This window comes from Hylaeus anthracinus, unplaced genomic scaffold (assembly GCF_026225885.1).
Source record: "Hylaeus anthracinus isolate JK02 unplaced genomic scaffold, UHH_iyHylAnth1.0_haploid 11989, whole genome shotgun sequence".
Lineage (NCBI taxonomy): Eukaryota > Metazoa > Arthropoda > Insecta > Hymenoptera > Colletidae > Hylaeus > Hylaeus anthracinus.
Window position 1 is genome coordinate 8424265 of NW_026534337.1, and position 21322 is coordinate 8445586.

At 38.0% G+C, this 21322-nt stretch overlaps 2 protein-coding genes across 20 annotated transcripts in view; one reads left to right on the forward strand and one right to left on the reverse strand.

The window, feature by feature from the left end:
- Nucleotides 1–557: 557 nt before the first annotated feature.
- LOC128887450 (uncharacterized) overlaps nt 558–21322 on the forward strand; it is a 35365-nt gene continuing 14600 nt past the window's right edge. The window contains exons 1-4 of one of the 2 annotated variants that reach the window (XM_054143329.1): nt 567–1080; nt 1157–1319; nt 1440–1643; nt 1714–3287. In XM_054143329.1, coding sequence (XP_053999304.1) covers nt 897–1080; nt 1157–1319; nt 1440–1643; nt 1714–1945 — 783 coding nt within the window. In that variant the 5' untranslated portion in view covers nt 567–896 and the 3' untranslated portion in view covers nt 1946–3287. Of the gene's footprint in view, nt 1081–1156; nt 1320–1439; nt 1644–1713; nt 3288–21322 lie in introns of those variants that run through there. The other variant, XM_054143330.1, reaches the window with a different exon arrangement.
- LOC128887448 (casein kinase I) overlaps nt 9780–21322 on the reverse strand; it is a 93216-nt gene continuing 81673 nt past the window's right edge. Inside the window, exons 2-11 of one of the 18 annotated variants that reach the window (XM_054143311.1) lie at nt 20512–20552; nt 20120–20189; nt 19680–19828; nt 18880–19114; nt 18044–18363; nt 17354–17428; nt 16337–16411; nt 14015–14140; nt 11984–12090; nt 9780–10665 (exon numbers count right to left, since the gene is read on the reverse strand). In XM_054143311.1, the coding sequence (XP_053999286.1) occupies nt 10596–10665; nt 11984–12090; nt 14015–14140; nt 16337–16411; nt 17354–17428; nt 18044–18363; nt 18880–19114; nt 19680–19828; nt 20120–20189; nt 20512–20552 (1268 nt within the window). In that variant the 3' untranslated portion in view covers nt 9780–10595. The other 17 variants (XM_054143312.1, XM_054143310.1, XM_054143314.1 and 14 more) reach the window with 17 other exon arrangements.

Below are 21322 nucleotides of genomic sequence, written 5' to 3' on the forward strand. Positions count from 1 at the left end.
TAATTTAGTATTTTTGATTAAATATCAATAATCCGTTCAACTTAAAGATAGAGTGGATATAAATAATACTGCTTCGCAAAACAGTATCCCATTGGTCCGCTGTGTTGACATTGCTGTGCTGACCAATGGTGTATCGTCTTATATATAGACAATCAAAGTATGAGAAACATGCATTATATGAATAATGTATGATTAATACAATCAGCAGTAATTCCATTTACTTGCAATCTATGTTTACATTGAATGGATAATATAATAGATGCGTCTTGCATATGGTTATATGTTCTATTTCTATGTATTTGACATCTATGAATATGCAGGCCGTTAATCAGAAATTGTAACAAATAGAATAGGGCCTTCGGGCCTGAAACGTAAATTGTAATATACAGACATTAATTGCAAAAAAGTTACTAAACATTTTCATGTAATGCGTTTTACTATATCAGCAAATTCATGAAAACTCACCAAAGCAGTGTAACTAGTTAGGTACCTGCCTTATCGTATTACAAAAGTTACTATACGAGTAACCAATCATGTAAGTCTAGAAACTTTCTCGATGCCGTTATAAAGACTATCTTGTAGTTACATGCTCCTTGACATAACCTTCCTTTACCGGCACATAATTTTCGAAAAATGTATTATGAAAGAATATTTAGATACTGTAACTTTTAATTCATTTATTTGATCCTTTCTAAGGCAAAAATTATTCTCTTATGACGTGAATTGTATTCGTGATGATATAGTGTTTGTAGGTTTAGCGAAATAGTGTCATGTGAAAACTACCGATCGTTTTAAATAAATAAAGTTAATTTCAACAGTGATATCAAAATCATTGAGAAGACAAAGCGTAGTTGACATCTACATTTGTCAAACAGAATATTATAAACATCCCCAAAATGTCAGAATTTCGAAATTTAGCAAATGCCATCAAACGATTGAAAAAAAGTGTTTCGGATTTTCCTATCGGAGCTGTCTCCTTAGATGATTACACACCCGTAGAGGAGAGAATCAGAAATATGCGAGAATTGCTCAAATTCTTAAATGCCAGATTAATTACACTCAAAGCTCATTATGAATTACGTATGTTATAAAACTACTAAATTAAACATACTATTTTTTTTTTCATAAACATAATTTTTAGATGATATTGTTCTAGAAACAAGGGATGAACCAGAAGAAGGTACAGAAAGTATAATAACATGTTTACATGAAGAAACAGCAAATACACTAATAACCGCTAAAGTGATTAAATTTATACTTCACACGGAAGCTATTCAAGCCATTCTAACAGGCAAGGAAGGTGATAGTGATATGCAAAAGTAAGAAGTTACAGAGTTAAGAATCAAAAAATGACTTGAGCAACAGTTTATTCAAATGTCAAAACAAAGGACTTGAAAATACTGAAACTGTTTAATTGAACAGTATTAATATTATTTTAGTAAAATTTATGACTTCCTGTGTCAACTATTTAGTCTTAATGACAAAATTATGTTTTCACAAACAACCATGCAAGATGCATTACAAAAGCAATTGAACTTGAAAATTGAATGTCAGAATACGATACTTGAATACAAGAAGTTCTTAAAGACCCAAGAGGAAATGCTCAGCAAACAATTACAAGAGACAAATCCTGAAATAGCTCGGTAAGTGTAAACATGTAACAATTTATTAATTACAATTTTACTTTTTTTTTGTTCAATTTTTGTTCTTTAGGCAAAAGGAAAAGACAAAGATACTATTGCAAAAAATTAACTTAATGAAAAAACTTATAGTAAATTTAATTGCTGTTTCCAATGACAAACTAAGAAATCCGTTTTTGTTTAAAAAATTACAAGAACATAGGGAATTAATTAGCATTGATACAGTTTTAAAAATGTCCCATGATATAACAGAAGATATAAATGCAAACACAAGTAGAGATGAAAACATAACAAATGAAATTTAGCTACTATAATTTTTTATTAACTGATTACTTTTGTACTTTTATATTTATTATTTAAATGCAATAGTTTCTAGAAAGAATTCAAATAATATATAGTATTAAACTGTTAATTTCAATTCAATTGGTATTTTTATACAATTTTATATTAAATGAATTTTCTGCAACAAAGGTCTGCATAGATCTGGCAAATAAAAGGAGAAATCTTGTATAAGAACTATATAGTGAAAATCTGTAACTTTCTTCTCTGTATTTGTTTCTTTCTTTTTTTTTCAAATATTGTGTTTCTACAAAAAATTTTCATTTTACTTGTGTATTTGCAAAGACTGAGATAATTGTAAAATATATTTAAAAAGCAGTTTTAGAACAAATGATATAGTACTTTTTTTTATGGATATTGTGCAGCGAATAATATATCGGACAACAAAATAAAAGACTTGAAAATCAAAGTTTTTTTGTATTTCTTCTATTTACTGCATGTTAATATAACCTGAAATTTTGGGAACAATTTGTCTGAAACATACGTAGAAAAAGAAGACAAAACAAGCTTGAAAGGTAAAGGTTATAACCAAAATTGCATAAATCAAAATGAAAACATACAAGACATTCAAGTATTACTCTTCTCTTGTTTTTCTAAGTGCACAGGCACAACACATATTTACAGAAACAGATTTCCCCGCACTTTCAATGTCTTTTTCAGTTCTATTTAAAGCAGTTTTATGAGACGGTTTTCTTTTTATGTACATGTATCTATAGAAACGTCATACTTACGACGATTTTATATATACGTATACATAAAATCGTTAAATAACAGTTTGTAAGCCAGTGATTACAAGTTAAAAGATAGGATTTCAATCACAGCTTACAAGTACGATAGAAATGTAGTATATGCAGGGGAGAGAGGTGTACATTTGTTGACAAAACTAATGAAAACCTTTGTTTCGTTTCATAAGTCGTATTACGTTGTTTACATTACGCGGATTCAACGCATTTTAATTTGTTTATGGTCCGGTGTGATTTTTCAGTCTCGTGTTTTTTCATCGTCAGCATTGCAAACCGCTCTCCGCCTTTCGTAGTCCTTACGCTCATTTATTTTTCTTTAAACACAGAATCGATCATCGGAATAGTACTCAAACAAATTTTAATTTCTATTTACATTAATTTCTTCGTCTTTAATTGTTCATTAGATTATGGGTTTCACAAGTGGAAAGAAAACGACGAGTCCACTAATTATAACAAAAAAGCACGTTAAAAGTGAACAATTTCGTTCTCGTTAATAATAGCATATCCTCGCAAAAACTTCGGACATCTGTCTGTTTTGTGTTTGTAGACATGTACGAAATGGACACTTCGAAGCATATTTGGACACCGTTTAAATTGTCTCTATAAATTAGCAAATAGAATAATTACGATCTCATGCTTCTTTGTCCAATTTCGTCGTAAAGAACACACCTCCACTTTCTCACTGGCATCGTTACGATTACGTGGTAATAAAATTAGTCGGTTGCTGCCGTCGGTGCGACAGTATCGATTACTGTAGTAATAATGTAGCTTATTAATCGCCATTATTGATATAGTTTTATGTATATGAATACGTATATATAATTTGAAGCTGATGCAGTCTCCCTGACATATCTGACATTTCATTATTTCCTAACTCTTCGTGTCTCCGTGTGCGTACTTCTGTTCATTCCAATAATTTCTATTTACAAAAGAAAGATTTAACCGATACCCGATTTTTTTTTGTTTCTGTTCCGCCACAGCACAACGTCTCGTCACTATTATCGATAAACTTCTCAAAATGTCCATAACGTCGTCAAACACACTCATTATACATGGGCACAACACTATCGTAATGCACGTGAGCTGCCAATTCCATACAAGTGGCAAATAATCATTGAACACAAGCTACGTACAATCCTTTAGCAACAAATACATGCTAGAAAAACAACAATAATAATAATAATAATAATAATAATAATAATAATAATAATAATAATAATAATAATAGTAATAATATTCATAAAAATTCGTACATTAGTCGCATGACTGAACCACGTATACCAAGTAACGTTATTGCGCAAGAAATTCACTATAAAAGCACGACCCAGCGATTACACTTTGAATCAGAGATGGGCAAACTCTTTGTATAAATACACATCTTCGATAACGAATAAAATTTAGAATTTCAATTATAGATTTATATTATATATCACGTTAGACGAACAAGAATTGTCTCGATAACTATTCGATTGAACAAACGTCGCAATGTAATTGTTGGATGCCGATTTTATTCATCGTTTACTCTGCGGATATAATTTTGTCCACCTCTGGTTTCAATGCATTTTTAATAAGTGTTGTCAACATTCAGAAGCAGGCACATCCAATAAATGAAAATCCAATCACAAGTTTCCTTGCTTCACAATAAAAAGCGAGCCAAAGATATGAAACACCTGAGAAAGATGATTCCATGTGTATCGTATCCACAGAAAATAGACGGAAAGTAATAGTTTCACAGAAGACAGTTATCACAATCAACGTAGACAATAAAGAAACAACTGATCAGTTTCTCAATAGATAGCATGACATGATTTACAATGATACAAAACGAAAGCGTGTATCTTTTATGCACGGTTCAAGTCCGTCGAAACATCCCGTCATCCTCCCGATTGAGAAACGAATGATCATTACGTTACATCTGATTGAGAGCAAGGAAATGAAAGACACATATACGCATACGTTGAACATGGTCCGATCTATTCGCACCAATTTACAAATATACAAATAATCGCTTTTAAACTGAATCACCGTTTTCATCGATATAAATGGATAATATCGTCGTTGGGGACGAACGTAACAGCCTTTCAGTACCGAGTATAAGAACGAATAAGAAATAAACAATTAAAAATAAAATTCAAGATTAAAGAACGAAGGTATCCTAGATCGTGCAAAGAAACGTTTCTACCTCTTTGTTCGCTCACAACCATACTTAACCAGCAGTCAGTCGTGTTGTATTTAAAAATCGACTAAAAAAACTACAAGCTAAATTGCAACATAGTTGCAGCATAATCACGCCAATGGTTTGTGGCAGGGTAGCGATATACAGAGGCTCTTGCGTTCATTAAATTCACTCGACATCTCTCGCTCGTTCGGCCACTCGATCTCTTCCTCTCTTTGTGGAGACACTGTTTCTTAAATTTGGAATTCATAAACAATATACAGGAAGAAGCATAACTGAACCAATAATAAAAATAGAAGGTGTATGTTACTCGTTTCAAATAGTTCTGGAACAGTGTACTACAGAGTACATACTTTAGATGCAAAACATTGTCTAAGATCGCGCTATATTCTTTCTATTTTCCTTATCGCTCACAGTGTACTGGTTCAGTTATCCTCTTCATTGTATAGCCAAGTTGCGGAATTGTATGTGTATGCGTTTGTCCCGTTAAGAGATGCGTATACATGTATATGTGTTATTCGTCAAGAGATCATGCTGATCGTCGACATCAGGGATAGGCAAAATTTTATTTGAACAATGCACGACGATTTATTTGCTACCCTTCCTCGAGAAAACAATTATTGGTTTAAGCTTCTATTCATTCCACGCGAAATATAATTTAATTGTCTAATTCCAATTGTAATTTCTATCTACGCAAGATAAAATAAGAATTTGTCCCATCTCTGGTCGACGTAAATAAGAAAACTTAAGAGACATTTGCTTAAGCATTCGAGTAACATAAAAAGATTCATTCCCTTTCAGCACAGGAGGACGACGGTCCTACCGCCTTTGTTTCTCCCTTTCTCCCCTAAGTCCCTGTCACTTCATCATTCCGTCTGTCCTTCTCCCGCTCTGGTTCACATTCCCGCGGTCCACTCTCTCTTCGACACTTTCGCACTTCTCATTCTCCCCTTTTCTCGTCACTGTAATACAAACGTAACGTCCGATTGTTCGACGATTACTTGCGCTGGCAAGCTTACAAAAGGAACAATACTTTCGGCGCGTATCTAGTGGGAAAGATACAGGTATAACGAGAGAGGAAATTCCCAGAGTTAATGGTTTCAGCTCTTATCTCTGTTTAAGCGTATTACATCAAGACACCCGACGGCCGATAATTAGCGTGTCGTTCGCAGACGAAAAACGCGCGACACGCTTAACCGCACGTTTCATCGAATCCTGGATACGCTCTCTAAGTACATCAGATCGTTTCGTCGTCGGATGTGCTTGGTCATTTTAAATAGCGGATACAACGTGCACGGACACTCACGGTACGCCAAGGCTTCGAACAACTATCGACTTTCCGTCGCATGAGAGTCGGCAGAAGTCTGATAGCATTGTCCTATAGTCGTGGAAATATGCATGCGTTCGCTAAAACATAAGCCACGATTACGATGACCGAATGATCAGTAACCATGATCAATAATTAACATGTTCGCTACCATCGTTTCAAACCGTCTACCATAGACCATACTACGCGTTTAATAATTTTAGTCAACGCAGCGCGTGCTTTCAACTATATACAAATAAAGTGTATTAAATAGGCCAATCGAATATTCTGAGTAATACATCGCACGAATGCGACACTGGTCTATAGCATTTCGTTCAACATAAAGTGGAAAGTCATCGTTGTCATACATATGTAACGCGTGGCATTGAACATGTTAATGAATGAATAATCGTTGGCTTTGACAGATTTCAAATTAGTGATTTACGATTGCGGAATACAAATGTAGTTTACAGTTAGCGACGAGTCTGACAATTGTGAGCAATTGTTACAAAAGTAATCACGTAGTAATCCCTGTCTAACGTTGCTACAGAGATCCATGCATTTGACCACCTAGATCTAACTCTCTTGCGCTGAAGAGCCGATGGTTGTTCGAAGTCTAACACGGATACATTGTCATGCCTCGATAGTGGTACGCAATCGTCGGCCAGACTAGCAGAAGTTCGGACCTTTGGACACGACAAACTGACGTTTGGTGTCGTTTACACCATCGCCCATTAATATACTCCTGCAAGGAAAATATCTCTGCTGACTAGTCGATTAAACAGGCGCTTCTTTGAGTCGAACGTTCGTTTTGTTACAAATTCGTGGCCACTTGGACGATGCTACTATTTTGTTTAATTCTAGGATGAAAGAACTATTACACATCGATTAAACGTTTATAATCTGTTCCGTCATTTTTTTTCTTTTTATCGGGGCAGCGATTATCCAACGAGACGCAACATCGCCGCGACAGTTTTCTTGGTTTGTTATCGTCGGTGCCCTTTATCAGTCTAACGATAGCATATTTACTCCTGCAACTACTGGTATACTTACGGCGATACATGCATTTTACTTTCGAATAGTAACTTTCTTGTACACCTATACGTAATACGTTTATTGGTAATATTTAGAGATATGGACATGTTCATCTATCGCTCTTTATGTGTAACACCCTTCCGCGGGTACGACGAAGAACGAAAGGACGTTTTGTGAAAACTTGGCATAGTTTACGTGCTTCAAACACCTCGGGGGGTAATTCTTTATCTTAATATCTACATCGTGTATGCTGTAATATGTATCATTAGGAAGTCCCATCTATTTTCGAAACATGAGAGAAACGAAGGTGTATCGAAGAATCGCTTTATCGTTAATCAGTCTGCAAACAAACGAACGGTTGATGAGGCACGAATTCACCGATGAACAATTTTAACGAGTCCAGTGAAATGATTCGTTTAAAAGACTAACATTCGTGTATCGCGAATTTGTAACAAAACGTTGTAACGCCGACGTACCAAAACGCTCTTACTTGATCGTTTAATCGGCAGGGCTGCCAAGATCCTTATCTCCTTTGCTATCAGCTTCGCGGGTATACTCGCATTAAGTATCTCTTCATTCCTTGGGTGCATTTCGAGAACATCCACAGGGATTTCTATACATATATATTTATATCACTTCGTAACCCCTCTTCCTCTCGTAACTTTGTGGAAATAACTTATTAAACAAGTCCTCGACAAAGTTCTACACAAAGTAAGTTCGTAGGACTGTTATCGGTATCACGTTCATTTTTACATTTTTTTTTTTTTTTGTTCTCTTTTCGTATTTCTTTTCCGACTCGAATCCAATATTGTTGACGTCGATCCGGCGTTTCGTTTGAAGGAAATTCTGTTTGTTTGTTTCCTCGGGTGATTTTCATTGTTTTAAAATCAGTGCTATATTGATGTATAATCAATTACAGGCATACTTTGGTTTTCTATCCGTTACACTCTTAGTTAGGTGTGTTCATCAACACACGTGTTCCACGAATAAAAACGAAATTTGTTCGAAACTAGCAGAATTCGCTTCGTAGACGATACTTTCGACTCGAGGTAAGCGTTTCTTGCCTCGAATCTTCGCGTTTGGTGGAACACGGATCAGTTGTATTATACGTACGTATAATTTGTCGACATCTCTACATCGTACTACGAAATTTTTTTCACGGTAGACGATTAGAATCTACAGACAAAAAACTTTTACGTTCTTTTTGTCTTATTCCCTTTCGATATGTTATGTAAAATGTAGCGTGAATTTTGCGACCTATTACGCTTCTCGCGTGATAATTTCGCGGAAGGCATGAAACTGAAGTCGATGTACTTGGAATTTTCTTTTTTTAAGTTTCTTCTGTTTAAGTAATGACTCTGAGAGATGGGCATCATTTTTATTCTAATAATTGAGGGCAGATAATAGCACCACGTAGTGGTTTATTCTATTGAAATAAGCTTTTATTCGTTAAACCGTAATATGATTTTATTTTAGAACAAATGACGGATCAAAAGTTGTAATATAGATAATAATTTTGCCCATCTTTAATGACTACCAATTTGAACGTTTATTTCGAAGCGATGCGGATCTCGCGCGCATGGTAAAAAAAGTATACAGTGACTTCGTGTATAACGGCGTACTTACATAGAGCAACGACAGGCAGTGTCGGCGTAAAAAATCGTTATGTAAAATAAAGATTAATCAACTAAGGTTACGATGAGCACAATCCAGCACGACCTTGGAGGCTACTTATCGATAGCGATAATACTGTTATACGATGCTTCGTGTACTCTATGAAATTAAAGGGACAATTCATCCTAAATTGAGGAGTCTCGTTCGACCAAAGGTCGGCAAACTGCGACAGGTAGTTTTTGACCACAAGGTTTGGTACATCTTCAACTAAACGAAACCATCACTGTCTGTTGGACTGATGTTTTACTCGAACATAATCTCTTTATTGTAAGTGTACAAAATAATTTTTCAGCACTCTTGTGTAACTTTCTTTATACAGGTATATATCCTTCTCTTCCATTTCCAACATTTTGTTTATATTTATATTTCCTTTATATACCGAAATGGACCAAAAACCTAGGGTCAAAAACTTTTGGATGAACCTTAACTCCAGCCCTGGAATCGTTCACGCCCTTCGAAAGGTTTGCTGATTCCTGTATTGAACAACTGATTTAGTTTGAAAAAAAATATACATGTCGGTTACAAATAGACGACAAGATCCGACAAAATTACATCGATCGCGGTACGATGAACTATCTCACGCGATCCACGAACGTTTAATACTTTGTCAAGCCGGATGCGTTCGGTATCGTCGATCATAGCGAGCGTACACGCGAACGACGCATTGGTCCTTTCAGTTTCATGCCTTTCCCCGGAGCTCGATCAGACGTCACGAGCGTCGTTAAACAAGCAGGAGTACACGAGTACGCGCTCGTTGTCCGGGACGATTAAGAGTGAAATGAGATCTCAGCTTCAATTCATTTACGATTTAATACACGTATCGTAACATATTTTTTCTTTCATTTTTTTTTTGTTTTTTTTTTTCCTTTTTCTATTTTTTTTTTTTTTTTTTTTTAGTTTTAATTTCGCAGTAATCGGCGTTGGTTGTTGAATGATTTGCCAGCCGGCGGTACATGATTAATAGTGTCGTAGGCACAAACGCGTTCTTTCACCATCGGCACGTCAATTCCTTACTTCTTACGTGTACGTTGGTGATGGACACCGGATTTTTGCCAGTACTGAATGTTCGTCGGGGCCGACGACGACGGCCACGGGAACTGTCCTTAATCAACGGTGACGAGTTACAAGTATGTATGTATATATCGTTAACAACGACTGTTGATTCAATAAACGACGATCGTAAACGAGATATGACAATGATAATCATAGACGATGACAATAATAATAATAAAATAATAATACAATAATCGTGATAATAATCATAATAGTAATAATAATAATAATAATAATAATAATAATAATATTAATAATAATAATAATAAACGTAAGAAGGAAAGGAAGAAGAGCAAAAGTTAATCGTGACAATAGTAATGATAATAATAATGGTAATAATAATAGCAGTAATAATGATGGCTGTGTGGTGATTTAATTTGATAACGGTGGCTACGGGCGTGTCATCGTGGCGATGGTGTGCAGCACCGAATCTCAAGAAGCGGACCGACTTCCGGCACGTAGCTAGGTAACGGCTGCCCTCCTTCCCGCATCGGCCGCAGCTTCTCTGGTCGCGGTGGTCCCGTCGCGTTCACCGATTCGCACTGCCGCTGCGATACGTTCCTTCTTCCAAACTTCATCCTCACTGTTACACACGCACTGTAGTGCCACCTCGTGAACGAGGAGAACAGTCACTTTTGCCTTCCACTTTTCTTCTTCTTCCGTTTGAAGAAGCAACAGCATCTGTAAATAAAGCCAACACTAATAGGACTTAGAGTCGTCTTCTTTTGATCGCCTTATTGCTAGGACACCAACATGCAGCACGACAAGAAGGATGCATTCCAAAGCGGCGTATGGCACAATCTGAGCGCCAGTCTTTCGCGAAACGAGAGATCAGGCTAGATTGGTTAAAGAGTGTGTCCAGACGCAGAATCAATGCCGTGAGTCATGCGTCGAGGTATAATAAAGAGTATAATAGGAGAAAAGACGAGGAAGGCGGTTTCCGTAGATGTTGCGGCTAGGTTTAGAAGTATTCGTCTGTATTTGAATGTATGAGTGATTGGTACATTGATTTCAAGAAATGAATGTTCGACATAATGTAAATTAAACATTGGTTTTCTTGTTTGAAATAACAAAACTCTTCCCTTAAGGGGGATAACGAGGATGGTGGGGTGAAAGGCATTTATTGGATACGCGACGGATCTTTCGATCGATAACAATGGTTAAGGCAAGTTATGTTTGGCTTTAATGTTATGCAGTAGGAAATTCTGTATTGGCCACTTGTGCTGGAATAGTAAACCAAATTCAGGGATTGGTTTAGGATCAGCGATGGATGTGCGGGAGTGTGAACTTCGGCGTAAGATCTTTCCGCATCCGCGACAACGCTTTTTCGTCGAGAAAGGTTCGAGTCTGAAATGGGATAGACAGGAGATTTAACATTTATCATGCAGAAGATACAAAGAACGAGTATAACATTTTAGTGTGAAAGAAAACGTGACATCATTTTGGAGCAGCAAATATTGGCCATTTATATCATTAAATAACACTTCTAACTATGTTCAGATTCATTTGATACTGTACAATTTATCATCGTTCATTATAGTTCGATTATCTACCGAACGACCTTGAACAGCCAATATTTTCAGCCCAATATATAATATAATTCTTACAAACTTCTTGCCGTGTTAGTACACCATCTAAGAATTATTAACATTCGTTTGTGTTACAGATTCTCAATGAATCAATTAAGAAAAACACACATACATGCGATATTTACAAAATACACATCAGAAACAGAATTAAAAAGATTCCCCAGTGGTAACACTTTTTCCATAAAAATTCTACCAGAACAGTTATTCCTCTAGATAAAAAACGTACGTTACGATAGAATTTTTATCCACAAAAGTGTAACAATTTCTTTCGATCCCCGATCGAAAGTGTTAGTTTGTTCCAATCGTCATTTATCACGGTTGCCAAAACCAAGGCGAAGTAATCCACTCGCGAAGAAACGACGTGTGTAGAAAATCAGTAATCTACTTATTATACGAGTTAGTCAAGTTAAGTCAATTATAATACTAACTTGGTTTCGTCGACCATGTCCACTTCTTGAGGTGCTGTAATCGGTGTGTTCGAGTGTCCTGCGGTGGGATCGTCGTTTTGCAACTCCCCGTTCGTTGAGGACACCACCTAGATACACGACAAAATTATTGTGAGAAACGTTGCACACGTGGACACACCCAGAGGATATAGATTTACATAAAAAACGAAACTATACGTTCAATTACTGAAAAATGTGACAATCGACATGGGAACTTTGTACACCGTGAAGTTAAAATGGATTTTAGAATACTCTACGAGACTAACGACACGAGATACATACGTAACATACGAACCATTCATTACGAAAGTGCCATAAATTGTGCCAACAGACGTATCTTGTTATTAAACAAATAAATCAATGCCTCTTTTATATGGAAACTCCATACTTCAAAGAGATGGATTCAACGGGATTTACGCCACTTTCATAAAGAACGACTCGTGTATGTTTGTTCGTGTACACATGTACACGTATATACAAGACTCTACTCCAAAGGAATACGATTGCAATTTACGTGAAACAACAGATTAATTAAAAAAAAAAAAAAAGCCCGGCTAAAGACATAGTATAACCAATTAACTTGATTAAAAAGTTGCTCGTCTCGAAAAACAGACAACTCGGTGTTACGTTTCCCCGCGCGGGTAATTAAATGCGAACGCGACGGTGTTGGATTAGTGTGGTGAAAAATCAGTGGTAAGTCGATCAACGAAACAATGTCAACATGCTGCAACAAACCAACTCGCAATAGACGTCTGACTGACCATATTCCATTGGCGCTTTGTCTAGAAATAGAGCGAACAGTTTACTCGCAGACGCGTTACAGCGTCGTCTTCCTGGCTGAGAAAGTCGCGAAACGATAGGAATTGGACGACGGAAAATCTATGAAAATGTCGCCTGCGTTCCAACTATTTTTCTTTCAGAAGTTTCAATGTTTTAAAAGAAATTAGAGGCACCGTTAGCGCATACAGACATGTACAATATTTTTTTAAAGCGTAGCTTTCGATCAACACACCGTGGTTATCTTCGGTGGAATTAAACAATTAAGCAAAGAATCGCGAATAATATTTTTGTATACTATGGAAGTGATGGGCACAAATCTATTTATCTCTGCCGCGAGATAATAACAGGTTTTGCATTTTAATCGACTGAAAAATATTGATAAGAGCTAGCTGACTTGTTTGCGGTGCCCGTGTGTTACTTTATCACGTGTTTAAAGAATGTAGAGATTTTTATCTATCGCAGAATTTGTAGTTAAAATGAAATTTTGTCGTACGAGAGGCTTTGAAGTGTAACCAATGTTGTGATAAAAAAAAAAAAAAAAAACAGTCACCTTGTATAGGTGGTGTCGTATTTTATAAGGAAAGCAATATTAGTGTACTCACAAATTTTCAACGATGTCGAAGTAATCGCAGTTGGAGACAAAGTAACGAAAGGGAGATTCATAAATACTTAAAACAAATAGATAGAAAAACGTAAGGAAAGTGATATATACAAGTATGTACAAAGACGTGAAATAGTGAAAATAAACATGAAAGGAAAGTAAGAGAATGTTCTCACTTTTGCTCGGGATCTTAAATAATAGAATGTGATTTTGGAGTTCAATCTGAGAGGAAAGAAATGCTGTATCAAGAAATCACAAACACATCACACGTTCTTACGATTAATTTATGATCCGAGAATGAACATTCCAAACGCGCTTGGCAAGGCCACGTTGAGTACTTATTCTGTTTATTGTTCAATTCCATCGAAAGTTCTGACTTTAAAGAAGTAAGGCTCGAACGGGCCAACGATACGTCTGAATTCTTTCGAGACATAAGAACTTATGTAGGTCATTTCCAAGTTAATACTGAACGAATGGAACGAGTTATGGTCGCATGATTACTGACACGGTGTATACCGTGTCTCAAAGTTCTAAATTCGACTGGACACAGAACACAAGAAAAAGAAACGATCTTTTGGATGGACGAATGTCGTCAGACATTGGCGGGCCAAAGGATCGCAAGGTCCACTCACCTGTACCGAACCATGCCTGTCAGCAGGTGTCAATGTACCACCAGCTCCAGATTGCTTCAAAGTATCTGGCCACGTGGTTCCCACCCCTTTACCGCCCTCTCCTCCCACCCCTGCACCTGTCGCATCCTAAAGGAACAAGCACGAGAATGTCCAAATTTCAACGCGTTAGCCAATACAATAAAGAAAAAAAAATATTTAAAAAATACGTAGCCAAAGGCGTAAAAACATCGCAAAATCGGCCGATAGACAGTTTTAATGGTGAGTCCGTTTTTCTCAAAAACGTGAGTTATCGTACCGCGAACGAAATTATTTCTGTTCTCAGCTCGATTCGCGGCAGTGTGACCTTTCGAATACGTTTGAATACGTTCGTGATAATACTGATGTATACTATTATGTACAGATGCTAATGAACGGTCTTGATCGAATCGTGAAATCTTAACAAATATACCTAGTGCGTACGAGCTACGTGACTAACTACGTCAAGTTTGATGATCGATACTGGAAGTACTAGAGGATTGCCAACGGGGATCTTAAGTACAACGTTTCGTCCTACGACGCTTCTCCACGCATGTGTTCCAGCTCGAGATGTTAGTTTATCTAGCGATATTCGCTATTGTCAAAGCTCTCGGCGAGGATACTCGACGTTATTGGTCTCTCATTAGTCGTAGAGTGGAGGTACCAAACGCGGCTATTTATGACGTTATATAAACTAACGCAAAATAAAGACTGTTTCGTTCAGAAATGCTGATGGACTCGTTTGTGCTCTATCAAAGATTCCACGATTCATAAATGGTGTAAAAACGAGCAAGATGGCCGGTATTATTCTTTCTGGCCCACACAGTTATCAGACCATACGATAAGAGGTTCTCGTGAGACGACTCCACAGTTTAATTTATTCAGAACGCTCGGTTCCTTTCTAAAGAAAATATGAACCTGAAGATTGTGCTCCAGCTACTGACTATTCGATTGCAAAAACTCTGCTGATAGATTCTGGCAATGGCACTTGGCATCTGACCGTAGGACAATTTCAATCTGTATCACAATTTTGACACTCGGCCCTTCTGGTACTCCCACTTTATTACATGTTTACCTTCCATCGTTACAAGTGTCATGTGAATTCTATTTTTAAACGAGGTTCGATGGAACCCCGACAGTGTTTACTATACTTCAAGACACCTGGTTATCGGCATGATAACCGGCGATCGCGTAAATACGCGTTCATGTAACTAGAAATCTCCGAGCATCAGCCCGGATGTCTTCGATAAGATAAAACATGCATGGAGAAGCAAGAGAGCAACATTACAAAATTTAGATGGCTTACATAGTTGCCTTGCATTTCGATGTGAACCTCATCCAACGTGAGGACTACATCTTCCTCAAAATCATCGCATTCCTATACACCGAGGATTTCCGTGTTTCGCAAAGAAACAAAACCATTTAGATTCACTTGGCTGCTTTTGGAACGATCTTAAAGAAAACGATCTGACAACTTTCGTCAACTGATTCTAAGAAAGATACTTGAGTCTTTCAGCCCGGGTTTTTCATGGTTGGCATTAATTTGGGCTCCTGGATGTAAGCTCAAATGATGTACCGATACTGGCGATGATCCATTCACTACCAATCTCCAAATTCACGACACAAGTCACTGATCCGACTTGTGTAAGATGTAGACTGCGGATCTTTATGCAAAATAAAATCTTCGCGAACGTGCCTACAAAAACTGAACTTAAATAGAAATTTATTTTATTCTGCAAATATTATAACACAAACTTTACTTTCAATCTTTTTTATATTCTTGCATATTGTTTGAATGTTGTAGTTTCTTGTACATTAAAATTTCCTATAAATGCATAAACATCCGCAGTCTATTGATCACTAATAGAAGCTGATACGATTGTTTGACTGAACAACAGTTTTTGATCAGAATGTTTTTAATTGCTCAACCGAGCAATCGTAACTTTCATTGGCGTTCAGTGAACCGTCCCACGAGCTTAGTAATTGGTAGTCAATGGACCATGCCATAATCGCAGCTACCAACGACGTAAATCAGATATATCAGTTTATCATTTGGCCCCTGAAGAAGCTAAGTGCAATCTCACCCACAGGACACAGCTTAGATTCAGCAAGCCTAGTTAACATCAACCATGATTCTACACAGATCATCACTTGCAATCGTTAATCTTTTCATCGAAACGATTATGAATCTGTCCAGGTACTAGTGACGTGAATGTTCATGCGGTTATTCGAAATAGTTAAGCTTCACACAATCATGCTCGGTTCAAATAAAAATGAAGAAATACGCGCGTCGCACGCGAGACGTACCTTATAGGGATGTCGATCGCGATTCGGCGATACGATAATCTCCTGTCCGGTCTGCAGCGATCCGACAGGCGTAGTCTGGAAAATAAGCACAAACATTATATTTAAACGACAAACTTCGTCGAGTACGTGTGCGTCTACGGATAGAATAAAATTAATATCGCATAACATACTTCGAATCGAGAAACAAACGGTGGTATTCGACATTGTTTATTTCCGAACGCAGCTCTTCTAACCGAAGGGAGGAGGGCAAAATCTATGTTCTCTCGTTAAGTGAATTAAAATTACACAATATATTACGGTTAAGATCTTCTGCAAAAAGAAAGCATCCAATTTAGTCAATTCAACTGGTTATACTGGTGAAAGTGATGGTGAGTTTAAAATACGATCTGGAGAACTAAGGTAAGGTGCTCGCGCGTTCATCAGGTACTCGCAATTTTAACATAGTAAATATTTGCCCGGCGAAATCGAGCGCGTCTACCTTGCATTGAAGTAGACTCTTTTTGTTTTTAACAAGCAAGCTTCTTAGGGACAAAGGAGAAAGAGCCTTATCGATGGGCATGCGCCAGCAACGAGACTACCCATAAATACCGCGTGAAACAGTCGTGCCGGCGTACGTGTAAATGAAATAGTTTAACAGAGGAGACGAGGGATGCAGGATACGCGCATAATAAATACCGTACAACTTTCGTGCAATATTCAGGCAGGCGTAGATGCGAATCTCGGTCGGGTACGAGATATCGCGTTTCAGAAGAGAAATAAGATTTTTACGCTCGACGAAATAAAAGTCGATAAGCTCCCAGTATCGTTCCGTGCACATTACGAGCAACACTCTTCGAGCGCGGTTACGCTTCTCTGTAGCTAACTAGATACTGATGCAGCAACGTCATCCATTTTTTCTTTTACTATTAACAGAAAGTCTCTTGAGTAGCTTCGATTCGAGTTCATTCGAATTGCAACAACGTGTGCTTTCGTATGTAGGGTAAGAGAAAAATCCGTGGCTCGCGTAACGTCACCCACCTCGTCGGACTTGGTCTTCCCAACGTGAGAGGGAGGAGCCATCCGAAGAGCTTTAAGTTGTTCGAAGTTTTCTGGCTACAGATACATTGAGGGCAGCATGCAAACGTAAAAAGTCAGTGAAATACGGTGTTACCAGAATGAAACGGAATGAGTCGACGTTGAAGGGGCCCGTAGGCCGACTTACTTACCCCTGAAGAGACGATACCTCGGAGTTTCAACTATGAACGAATCAACGTGTACACTAGGGTGGTCCTCGTGGTAAAATCGCGATATGTTCAATTTTTTCCCTTGTACATTTTTCGTCTAGCTTCTCAATAGAATCAATCGTGCTCAAAGTTCTCGGAGACTAATGGAAGTACTTTACAGAGATAAGGACCACCCTGAAGTACATTGTCCAAACGCTTGTCCGAATATAAATCTGTTAAAAGACAATTCATTGGCAAACGTGTTTAATTTACGCGGTTCACCAACAATCCCGACGGTAATACATTGTGTTAACCAGGAGTTGAGATGATTTTTAGCAACAAAGGTATCTCCGACGCGGACTGCTCGATATCGACTCTTGCGATGCGCGCCTGACCTTCGCGAGTTCCCCTACTATTCTGTTCTTCCAGTTCTTGCATGCATTGCCGGGAAATGAAATAAAAAAGGTGATCTAGCGGTGGATCACTTCAACAATGGATCACACACCATCGTCTTGCCGGTCCAGTCGAACTCGCCGTCGTTGACGAAACCCCTCTTCTCCGCTAGATCGCTGAAGAGCTTCCGCAGGTATTCGTAGTCGGGCATCTCGAAGAAGTCCAGTCTGCGCACGTATCGCAAGTAGGTGGCCATCTCTTCGGGGTGACCGTCGCAGAGAACCTCGATAGGGGTGTTCCGCTTCGTGTCGCCTATCTTCTGGTACCGTTCCTTCAGGGTGTCAGCCTTCAGCCCCTGCCACGGCAGAGTACCACGCAGGAAGTACATGAACATGTGCCCTAGGGCCTCCAAGTCGTCTCTCCGACTCTGCTCTGTTTAGCAAAACAAAAACGAACAATGCTCGCGTCATAATTTCTTCGAGTTTCAAGCCTTGGAATCATCTGGACCCTTTGCGCTCTAGGCTTTTTTCTCTGGTATCTACCGGCAACTCGCGATGCTTTCTTAGCATTCTATTGCCACGAATGCTAAGCTTAGATCGACTTCGAAGATGAGATCTCTAATTTGACATTTGAAAATCAGGCCAACCTAACCCCTTCGGCAATCATTTTATTGGCACTTCGAGTTTTAATGAAACTAAACGTACGCAAGCATTATTGCTGGCTGATTTACTGCGTCAAATCTGGTCCACCTCTCGAGCGCAAAGGGTTAAAGGTATAGAACTTGTATGAAATTGGGATTCGAAAGTTTTGGTTTTATATGATCGATAGTTTTCTCAAAGAAAAGGAAGAATAAATCTTGAGAATATTTCTAGAAAATAGTCAGGAATTTCTATGGATGCCTTCTGTGATTGTTATGGTTACAATCACGATCAACTCGTCACAAATTACCTTTTCCCAGATGCGTGTTGATACTCATATAACGCGCCGTGCCCGTAAGGCTTTTGTGTTCTCGATAGGGTATATGTTTGTTCGTCTCCAGGTCTATGTACTCTTTGGCCAATCCAAAGTCGATGATGTGAATGACCTTCTCCTTTTTGTTTGTGCATCGTCCTATCAGGAAGTTCTCCGGCTTGATGTCCCGGTAGATCAGGTGACGACTGTGAACGTACTCTATCCTATGGAGCTGCGCAGACAAGTTTAAGATTACACGTTGGAGTTTACTGCATTTTATAAAGCATATTACTGAAAATATTCTTAACGACTCTGGATTCATGAAACTAGATGTAAAATGGATCGAGTCTAATATAAGTTACAGCTAGTTCCGAGTTAGATATTTCAGTATTTTTCAAGATAGAAGGTGCCTATGCAATCTAAGACAAAAAAAAATGTCAAGTAACTCTAAGTACTTCACACTCACAGAATTGGATTTCGTCGCGTAACGAATGATTTCACTACCTAACGCAAAAACTGTAATATCAAGGTTGAAAGCCCGACGCAGCCTAGACGGTGGTCCAAGCAATTCATCCCTACCTTACATCAATAAACCACGGATCCTAAAACGAATTATCCCAACGAAGCGAAACGCACACGCGCAGAAATTGGCAAGTTCGAGGGGACATCAGGATATCCTTTTGGGGATTCAACTATCGAGACGATCGAGACTCTAATCCAAATGCAATCCATGCAAATTGCTCCCCGGGGTCGCGAGACGCGAAACACGTTAAAACTGATCCGTTAATTTCACTTACGAGTTGTGTGGCGATATTCAAAACTGTCTTCAGCGTAAACCTCCTCCCGCAGAGATCGAAGAGGTCCTCCAGACTCGGGCCAAGCAGCTCCATCACCATGGCGTTGAATTTCCCGCATGGGCCGAAGTAATATACTTCCGGTATACCCTCTACTTGCGTGATATGAAACGCATAAAACAGAGCGTGCAGACTATATAATTAAAGTTTGCATCGTTCGCGCGGTGTGTGTTTGTTGGCTAAATTTTATAGTATTCGTTCTAGCACCACAAATTAAGACCAGAGATTAGAGGCAACGATTTGTTCGCCATTTTTAATAGGGTATATCTAATAGGGAAGATTGTCTATCGAAAATATGTGTGGTAAAAGAGTAATATTTTCTGGTACACCCTATAGTATATACATTGATTAAATTATTATGTATTTGAAACGTGAACACTCACCGTGGGTACCTAATAATTTGTAAAACCTATATTCTAAATGAAGTTGCGGTGCCTTCGACCTCATCGGCTCCTGTAGATATAAAAAAGAAACAAAGGGTTAAAACATGAGAAATTTGTAGAAATCACAATGGTAACTCTAACGACTCGATAACGTAAACATTATTTATGTCCTTCAGAATGATAAGTATTACTTCTAACATTGCTTATTCTTAAAAGAAAATATAATATAAATCAATATTTTAAAATAGCTACAGCTTTCATTCTGAACGACCAAGCAATCTTTGCAATCATTAATTTAACTTCGCTTGTAAAAAAAAAAAAAATAATCTAGATTCGAAGGTTAAACGATAATCGTTTCAGATAAATGGTGACCCAAATCGTAAGGCACTCACCATTTTAATAGCTATGTGCTGATTATTGTAGACATTCTTCCCTGAAACAGAATGAAAGGTAAAAGGTCAATACACGTTCCAATGATCAGGCCAATTACGCATGTCGCACGCCAAGCGAGCTTATTAATACTTTTTGCACGCCCCGCGAACGTTACTAGTACCTAATGTATTCCGCGTACGAGCCGAGTGTAAATATTTAATTATACTCGTCGCAACTGTTTTACGCAATCGCGGATATCAGTCCCGGGTGTGTCTCGATCCATATAACGATTGCACTCTCCTCGATGAAGGCATTGATAAACGCGTGCTCCCTGAACGTTGCAATTATCAAAACGTCGCTATCACTATCGGCATAATTACGCCTGAGAAACATGGAAAATTAACAGATACGATTGCAACACTCTTCCTCCGATCGCGTCTAGTATTAATTGAAAAGAGAATATCAGAAAAACGAAAAGAAAAAAAAAATACCGAAAGGAAAGTGAGCTTATATTTCGTTTCACTTTAGATTTAACAGGCACGATTACGTCAACGTTCATCCGACGGATTCTTTCGTATATTAATTAGAGAGAATCAGAATTAGAAAAAAAAATGATTGCGTCACTGTTTCTCCAACGGACCGTACAGAGTGTTAATTAGAGTGCGTCAAAATTGGATCGAGGAAAAGTATCGAAAGAAAAGCGAAGGTAAAAATTATCTTCTTCACAAGGACCATCACAGTCGAAAACGTTCGCGTAGAAGTATCCTAAACACGGCTATGGCAATTCTACATTCAGAATCAACTTCCTTCGATGATTGCACTTGGCGCGAG